Source organism: Lampris incognitus, chromosome 5 (assembly GCF_029633865.1).
Source record: "Lampris incognitus isolate fLamInc1 chromosome 5, fLamInc1.hap2, whole genome shotgun sequence".
In the NCBI taxonomy this organism is placed as follows: Eukaryota; Metazoa; Chordata; class Actinopteri; order Lampriformes; family Lampridae; genus Lampris; species Lampris incognitus.
In genome coordinates, this window is record NC_079215.1 from 53,941,826 (window position 1) to 53,951,697 (window position 9,872).

General features: G+C 46.8%; 1 protein-coding gene across 1 annotated transcript in view; it reads right to left on the reverse strand.

The window, feature by feature from the left end:
• The window catches only part of slit2 (slit homolog 2 (Drosophila)), a 91,050-nt gene that overhangs the window by 36,879 nt on the left and 44,299 nt on the right, over positions 1 to 9,872 (reverse strand). The window contains 7 exon segments of the mRNA XM_056280561.1: positions 232 to 303; positions 1,934 to 2,072; positions 2,315 to 2,326; positions 2,538 to 2,701; positions 3,085 to 3,156; positions 4,597 to 4,668; positions 5,876 to 5,947. Coding sequence (XP_056136536.1) covers positions 232 to 303; positions 1,934 to 2,072; positions 2,315 to 2,326; positions 2,538 to 2,701; positions 3,085 to 3,156; positions 4,597 to 4,668; positions 5,876 to 5,947 — 603 coding nt within the window.

Genomic DNA, 9,872 nt, shown 5'->3' on the forward strand with positions numbered 1-9,872 from the left:
GAGAGAGAGAGAGAGAGAGAGAGAGAGAGAGAGAGAGAGAGAGAGAGAGAGAGTGAAAGGAACAAAGAAACAGACAAGTGGCAGACATTGATTCAGTATGACGCACATTTACACAGCAGCATTATATTGTGTCATTTAAATGTAACACAAGTGCAGACAGTCGCCGGTGGGGTGAGGTGACTGCTGATCACTGCTGGAGAGAATGACGCATGTATCCAACCATCTACTTACATCCTGCGCAGCTTCTTGTAGGGGGAAAAGGCCCCGGCCGGGATCACCTTGATGGCGTTTTGCTCCAGTCGGCTGGAACCAAACATACACACAAAAGCCATTTGGTGAATAACATTAACATTTCCATATCGCGGCGCTATCTCCGAGATATTATGGACCGGCGGCATTCCTGGCAGTTGTGAACAGGAAAACATTCCCAGATAAGACGCTCGCTTTGATGACTGCAGCCAAAGTCAATGATGGCGCTTTGATCCTTTGCCCTCGAAAATATGCGTTACATGGTCATGTACGCCCAAACACACACACACACACTAGACAAACACACACACACACACACACACACACTAGACAAACACACACACACACATATATATATATATATATATATATATATGAAACGATAGCCAGAGGCTGTAGGGCCTAGCTTTGATACAATTATTATCCCTCTCTCTCTCTCTGTCTCTCTCTCTCTGTCTCTCTCTCTCTCACACACACACACACACACCTGTATGTACATATATGTGTATACATATGTGTATACATATGTGTGTGTATATATATATATATATATATATATATATATATATATATATATATAAGTGATAGCCAGAGGACGTAGGGCCTTTGATACCATTATTATCTCTCTCTCTCTCTCTCTCTCTCTCTCTCTCTCTCTCTCTCACACACACACACACACACACACACACACACACACACACACACACACATACTGTGCACAAACAGAATTTTTTGACATGGTTTGCAAACCAATCAGCGTTTTGTGAAGCCTTTCCCTAAAATCTGTGTTGTTTGTTGGTTATTGTGTTCAGCTGTGCAGCAGTCTTCTCCCAAGTCAATAAAATGAAACGAAAAAGGATCCCAATTAGCAGAACTGTTCTAGTCTATCCTATCAGATTCTTTTAAATTTAACGTAATTTCGGTTTAATTTCCCTTCATTTGTATTATTTTCAGTTTCATTTCTCTTCTGTTCAAAATCTATATTAAACATTTTTTCATTCATCAAGCAAATGCCTTATAGACGTTGATTCGGCGTAAGACTTTGACACAGCATGCCGACTGTCAGGTGGAAATATGATCTGTCTTGTCCTTTAGAGTAATCGCTCACTTCTGCCCCTCTCATGCCTTCATCATTATTGTCTCAGGCAGAGGGGGAGCTGCACCACCAATCTTTCTCATTTCACAGATGTGTGGTTTTATTCCACTGCACAGAGAGGGCGAGAGAGAGGGAGAGGGAGGGGGGGAGACAGAGAGAGAGAGAGAGAGCGAGAGACATAGATCCATAAATTCAAACTCAAATGCCAATAAAGCCATTTGAATTTGAACTTTGACAGAGAGACAAGAGGGAGTTAGATGGAGAGAGAGAGACAGACAGACAGAGAGAGAGACAAGAGGGAGTTAGATGGAGAGAGAGACAGACAGACAGAGAGAGAGACAAGAGGGAGGTAAATGGAGAGAGAGCGACAGACAGAGAGAGAGAGACAAGAGGGAGTTAGATGGAGAGAGAGACAGACAGACAGAGAGAGAGAGACAAGAGGGAGTTAGACGGAGAGAAAGACAAAAGGATGAGAGAGTCAGATACAGAGTTAGAGAGAGAGAGAAAATGATCACTCGGTGTAAAAGAAAATCATGTGAGCATACGCACATGTGTGTGTGTGTGTGTTTAAGTAGCTATTTGGCTTACATCTCAGTAATAGTCTCGGGCAGATTTGTGGGTATTTCTGTCAGTCCCTTCCCTCTGCAGTCCACTATGTTGTTACTGCAGGTACAGGACTCTGGGCACTGTAACACACTGCAGGAGGAATACGACGAGGACTGGTGACCTACAGACAGACAGACAGACAGACAGACAGAGAGAGCCAGAGAGGGACAAACAACAATATAATTTGATGTAAATGTGTATGTGAATAGCTTGTTCTCAGTGCAAATCCCGAATTTGGGATAGCAGGACTTGGTGAATAAAGTCGGCGAGTTGTTTACAGAGGCTGATTCCCTGTGTTGCTAAGTGTCATCTTGTGAGCTACAGCAGACTTTTTAATGCAGGCATGGAGGATGGAGCACTTGCCTTCATCACCATCTCAAAAGGCATGAGCGAGAGGGAGACAGAGACAAGAAAAAGAGACAAGACAAGGAAAAAGATGTGTGAAGCAGTAAAGCAGCAGACGGATGCAAGAGATGAAACATTCACACACACACACACACACACGCACACGCACACGCACACACACACACACACACACGCACACACACACACACACACTCTCTCTCTCGCTCATTCGCTCTCTTACCTGTGCAGACAAACTCCTTTTTCTGCACCTCTGCCACGTTGTGTCCCCTTAAGTGTGGCGGGGACATGCACTGAGTGTAGAGTCCCAGACGGGGGCGCTGTCGCAGCCATTCTGACAGCCAGGCCACGTGGCAGTCACACTGCAGGTTGTTGGAGTGCAGACGACTGGGAGATGCGGAGGTGGATGAGGAGAAGGAGGAGGAGGAGGAGAATGTGGGGTGGAGTGGGGGGGGGCACAGAGAGGGCGGGTAAAGAGTCAGAAGGATGGAGGAGAGGGAGGTGATAGAAGACAGGAGGAGAGAGAGTTGGTGGAGGATAGAGAATTTGAAGACCAAGAGAAGGGGAGGAGGGGGGTTGAACATGAGAGCGAAAGGGATGTGGAGGAAGAAGAGGACATTCGTGGACAAGCCGGGAGAGGGATGAAGATGTGTGGGGGGGGGGGAGTATGGATCGATCAGTCCATCGTACAGACAGGCAAAAGATGACACATCACATCCCTGCAGGGCTGGGTAGGTACTGTGTGCAAACTGTTAAGCGGTGCCACTTACAATGTCCTGAGCTTCGGCATGTGGTTAAAACTGGCCACAGACAGTCGACTGATGTTATTGTTGTTAAGGGTGCTTGGGAGAAAAAGAAAGAGAGAGAAAAAAGAACAAAATATAATTATACAAAATCAGAAGTAAGCCGCATTTCCATATTATATATATATATATATATATATATATATATATATATATATATATATATATATAGATAGAGATAGATAAACGTTCTGTAGAAACACTGCAGTTTTCAAATAAGCTAAACATTCATATGACTCAGCGATTAAAGCATATCATTGAATATTCAAACTGAATTTAGATTAAATGTTATTTAATTAGATGTCAAAAATCCACGTGCAACAAAATAAGATCGACCAGCTCATACATGATGGATGAAAGAATCCTTTCTTTTTTTTGGGGGGGGGGGGGTGGGGAGATTTTCCCCCCTTTTTCTCCCCAATTGTATTCGGCCAATTGTATCCCACTCTTCCGAACCATCCCGGTCGCTGCAGACTACCACACGCCTCCTCCGATACATGTGGAGTTGCCAGCCGCATCTTTTCACCTGACAGTGAGGAGTTTCGCCAGGGACGTGTAGCGCGTGGGAGGATCACGCTGTTCCCCCCAGTTCCACCCCCCCCCCCCCAAACAGGCACCCCGACCGACCAGAGGAGGCACTAGTGCAGTGACCAGGATACATACCCACATCCGGCTTCCCACTCGCAGACACGGCCAACTGTGTCTTTAGGGATGCCCGACTGAGCCGGAGGTAACACGCCCAGATAGCAGACACATTTGGGCCTAATCTGGGGCCCTTTCGGTTTGTGCGGCTCAGTTACGGCATTGGCAACTGTTCTGTGGGCCAGACATGGGCCAAATGTCATGAGCCGGGCCTGACCTGGGATACGGCAAGTGTTGTGTGGGCCAGACATGGCCCAAATGTAATGAACCGGGCTTGACTTGGGGTACAGCACCTACTATGCGGGCCAGATGTGGCCCATATACTATGTGGGCCAGATGTGGCTGAGTTGAGGTAGCCACACTCACCCTGAGTCAACGCCGTCATTCAAGGCCAAACGAGGGCTGTAACATAACTGCAGATGTGGGCCATATTTGGGCCAAAGAATCTTTGCTATCTGGGGGGGGGGGGGGGTTCGAACCGGTAATCCCTGTGTTGGTAGGCAACGGAATAGGCCGTTACTCCCCGGGGGGGGGGGGGGGGACTTTTTGAAGAAATGTGCAAACTGTATGCAATTTTGTGTAAAGTCAGCGATAACATGATGGGTTTAAACTTGACCGTGCGGTCGTAGGAGTCGCACACACACACCGCGGCTCACTCCCGGTGTCGGAACACGTTACATCACAGCGTCCCTGCTTTTTGAGCGTTACAACGATGACGCAATCTTTCAAAGGTCAACAAGGTTACACGGTCCCCCCCAAAGCCTCGTGCTGATTGTGGCAATCTCTCACAAATCCCATATCGCCGCTTTCAAGGTAATTGATGTGAGAGGTACTCACAGTACTTCCAGGTCGCGTAAAGCTCTGAAGGCTCCATCTTCAATACAGCTGATGTGGTTATAGTCCAACTGGCTGCTCATGCACGCACGCACGCACGCACACACACACACCCACACACACACACACACACACACACACACACAGAAAAGGAAGATATGTAAGCTCTTAGGGTGTCCTTCGTCTCCTGATGAAATTCAAGTCAAACAGCCAGCCGTACATCTTAAAATGCACCAACTCCCACGGAAAGCTCACCGAGGACCACGCCCTTTCTCCTTTTTCACATCCTCCTTTCTTTTACTTCTTTCTCCATGCTAATTTGCTCCTCCTAGATATATCCACTCATCTCTAGAGATCCCCTCTTCACTCATCTGCCAGCTCTCCTTATTTCTGCCCTCTCATTTCTATCTGTCTCCGTTTCTATCCCCCCTCTCTCATTCTCTCTCTCTCTCGCTCTCTCTCTCTCTCTCTCCCCCTGACCAGAATCACTTTGCCAAAACAATTTAATTAAGGCACAAGGACAGTAAATCATGCGCTGTCACATGCGCACTAATGCACAAGCACACCCAGGAACACCCACACATACGTACAAACGGACACGCACAAAAACACACGGACCTCTGTACACGTACACACGCAGCAGACAAATGCAGATGTGCACACGTGAAACCCACAACAAAGACACACACACACACAGAACCGAAACACTGTCTTGTCCATTTGCAATAACTACATGGCAATATGACATCATACCCTCCCCATACCCCACATAATACTCTCACACACACATGCGCGTGTGTGTGTGTATGTGTGCGTTCCACAAATTCCATCTTTAGAAAATTAATTCTGGCCTTTTATCGTCCTCTCGCGACCTGCAATTACTCTCAATTATTCTAATTATGATGGATGGGGAAATAACAAAACGGAAAGATAGGAAAGTGGCTAATGTTAAGCCCATTAAAAAAAAAAAAAAAAAACCTCCACTACTTCTGTTGAGCACCAGCGTGTGCTCGCCAAGTCAAGTCAGGGAGCAGGAGGCGCATGACATTTAACACAATGAAATATTGATGCCCGCTGTGGCTGTGGAGGAAGCCACAACCTGGCGACAAACGCATGCATGCAAGCACACGCCACGCTCAAAGACACAAAACTATGCAGTTGTGGGCTTCACACCACGGACACACACACACACACACACACACACACACACACACACACACACACACACACACACACACACACACACACACACGTGACACAGTGTTACCAAAGTGCCACTCACAGGTTCTTGATCTCCACAGCTCCTCTGAAGGCTTTCCTTGGAACACCTTGGATTTGGTTCTCACTGAGATCACTGGAAAGTAAAAGAGAGACAAGAGAGGGGAGGGGGGGAGAGAGAGAGAGAGAGAGAGAGAGAGAGAGAGAGAGAGAGAGAGAGAGAGAAACAGCATTAAGCAAATCTGTCACAGATCCACTTAGTTGAGTACAAGGACTTGATGCGATCACCGAAATGCGGTGAAGAAACTCGAGAGCCGGACAAATCATCTGGAAAATTGAGTTTTCTGTAGACACGGACAACGTCGGCTTCAAGTAAAACCGGATATCTCTATTTGTCTGTGAGTGACGTACAAAAAAAAACAAACCCTGCCTTTTCTTGCATATGCCCTTGTGTCTTGTCCCAGACACAATTCATCTGTTGGCTTTTGAACAGCCGCCCAATTTAGGCACGGTTACCACAATAGACCTGTAGGGGGCAATAGTGACCCTTGCTTCCCCTCACTCCTCCTTTCACTCATATAACTCTGCCTCTCTCTCTCTCTCTCGCGCGCGCGCGCGCGCGCGCGCGCGCGCGCTCTCTGTCTTTGCCTGTATGGGGTGAGTGATGGATGTTTGTGTGAGCGCTGGGGGTTTTTAGAGATTTAATTTCCAGCCACTCAAACTAAGATGTAGCCTGGAATATGGTAGCAACCACTCCCCACTCACACACTAAATCTTTTGTAGTCCCACTGACGTGCACACATATGTATGTGTGTGCACATTAAAAAAAACACTGCACAAGGACTGTACCTATATATATAGGCACACACACATACACAATGGTGTCTAACACGACATGGGCTCTCCCCAGGGCAGAGCGTGAAATACAACTTAGCGCTTGTTGTTACACAGGCTTGATTTAGTGAGGAACTTGAGCAATACTCATAGACCCACACACTCCGACATACACACGTAGACACACACAAACACACACACTCTTGTGCACTGTTGTGTTGATACGCAAACATATAACACAAGTTAACTAAATCAGCTATTAATCACAGATAAGTGTGCAACTACAGGCTCAATGCGCGTGCGCACACATGCGCATAAAATATTTTAGTGCACACTGAAAGACGCTAAGAAAATAACAAAAACATATGCACAATATTAACAGTCACCTGAGGTATACATATAATCCAAAGGGGGAACCGGCTGCTTGTATATCCTAGATATATTCAAGGCGGTGGTATTTAAGGTACTACCCAACAAAGTGACGTAGGGGTACGTACACAATTTCCCATCGACTCAAAATCTCCTGAATGGCAGATGCCAAGACATCTTAACGATACCACAAACTGCTGAACTGTGTGTGTGTGTGTGTGTGTCAGTGTGTGTCTTCGTGTTGCATGTGGGCAAATGTGTGTATTTGTTTGTGCGTGTACGTGTGCGTGTTTATTTGGTTATGCATATGTGTGTTTCTGTGAGAGTTTGTGTGTATGTAATGTCTTTTCCACTTTTTTTTAATTTACCTTTATTTAACCAGGTTAGTCCCACTGAGATTAGAATCTCTTTTACAAGAGAGACCTGGCCAAGAATGGCAGCAGTACACCAGTTCCAGCACACACTGCTCACATGAACACAACAGAATAGCTCAAAGTGCAAAATAGCATAAAAATGAAGGGAAAAGATGCAAACCTGTTATCAACTGAACCATTTACAATTTCCATAGACTTAACCATACCTTTACATTGGGATAGAGCAACCAAGTCCATTGACTTAACCATACCTTTACATTGGGATAGAGTAACCAAGTCCATAGACTTAACCATACCTTTACATTGGGATAGAGCAACCAAGTCCATAGACTTAACCATACGTTTACATTGGGATAGAGTAACCAAGTCCATAGACTTAACCATACCTTTACATTGGGATAGAGTAACCAAGTCCATAGACTTAACCATACCTTTACATTGGGATAGAGCAACCAAGTCCATAGACTTAACCATACCTTTACATTGGGATAGAGCAACCAAGTCCATAGACTTAACCATACCTTTACATTGGGATAGAGTAACCATGTCCATAGACTTAACCATACCTTTACATTGGGATAGAGCAACCAAGTCCATAGACTTAACCATACCTTTACATTGGGATAGAGTAACCAAGTCCATAGACTTAACCATACCTTTACATTGGGATAGAGCAACCAAGTCCCGGAGTTTAAGTCCATTCTGCAGGCTATTCCAGGCAGATGGGGCAGAAAACATGAAGGCCTTCTTGCCCAGCTCAGTCCGAACTTCAGGAACAGTCACTTGCAAGGTGTCCTGACCCCGTAACCCATAAGTGATACCGGCTCGACTCGACTCGCTTTTTGTGTCGTTTTCCATTACCGTAACAGCACCCCCCTGGATTTTCGGGTCTTCATTTTTTATTTTTAAATTAAAATGTACTTTTAAGATAACTCCGCTTCGACCGCCTCGGTACTTGAAAATGCCGGACGATATCTCATGCGCGCATTGATGACGCAAAATGACGCAGTGACGCATTTCTCTGACCAATCAGGGCTCTGCATTGATTTCGGTACCCGCTCCAGTTCTTTTTTTTTTTTTGAAACCTCAACAAAGGTGGTAGCCGTTACCAAAATGCCGGTACTTTCCAGTAATGGAAAACGAAAAAAGGGGTCGAGTCGAGACGAGTCGAGCCGGTACCACGTCGTGGAAAAGGGGCATACGTGTGTATGTTTGGCCGGCGGACCAGCTTTACAAACGCGAACGTCCCTAGCCGCTTTCCATACACATGTGCTGGCTTGGCCTGACCCGGTTTCAGCCCAGCGCGCCCGGGATTGACATGTCCACTACAACAGGGCTACCTGCTTGAAGGTGTGTCTTTAACCGATGACGCAGCGCCCTCTTCAGGGCTGTTTACTGTTGGTAGCCAGCTACTTATCATCATGGATTTCAGGCTGTTACCCCAGGGTGCTGCGGTGCTTGATCCCCCACCGAATAGGCTGAGCACCCACAGGGAAGGCCGATCAGAGAAAATAAACGGATATGTACAAACAGACAAATTTACTACTGCTACCTTCGGCTGCTCCCGTTAGGGGGCGCCACAGCGGATCGTCCGTTTCCATCTCTTCCCTGTCCTCTGCGTCTTCCTCTGTCACACCAGCCACCTGCATGTCCTCCCTCACCGCATCCATAAACCCCCTCTTTGGCCTTCCTCTCCCCCTCTTCCCTGGCAGCTCCATATTCAGCACCCTTCTTCCAATATACCCAGCATCTCTCCTCCGCACATGGCCGCCACACATCAGCAGCCTCAATCCATTCTGTGTGACTTCGCCCGTCATTACAGAGCGAGAGTCTTAGAAAAACAAGAGTCATCCGCATATAGAAACAGATGGAAGAGGAGGCGGGGGTCAAGAGATAATTAGAGTAGGTATACTTACAACTAAATTAGGTTCCCTTTCAAATTAAACACATCAAGATGAGCGGAAAGTACTATTCTTGCAACTTCATTTGTAGCCTTTATTGTACTCGAGCGCAGCTTAACCATGCCACGTGACGTGCTACTTCAGTACACGTTAGAAACACATGTTACTGGGTGGGACCACTACAGGAAATTGCAGACCAAACATCTAATACCAAGGAATTCACATAGACACTACCACTGACTATCCCTGAAACAAAATGGCCACATACACAGTCCAGCCATATACTAGTCCCCCCCCCCTTTTTTTTCTCCCCCATTGTACCCAGTCAATTACCCCACTCTTCCGAGCCGCCCCGCCCCGCTGCAGACTACCACATGCTTCCTCTGACGCATGCGGAGTCTCCAGCCGCTTCTTTTCACCTGCCAGTGAGGAGTTTCGCCAGGGGGACGTAGCGCGTGGGATGATCACGCTATTCCCCCCCAGCCCCCCCCCGAACAGGTGCTCCGACTCACCAGGGGAGGTGCTAGTGCAGCGACCAGGACACGTATACGCACATCCGGCTTCCCACCCGCAGACAGGGCCA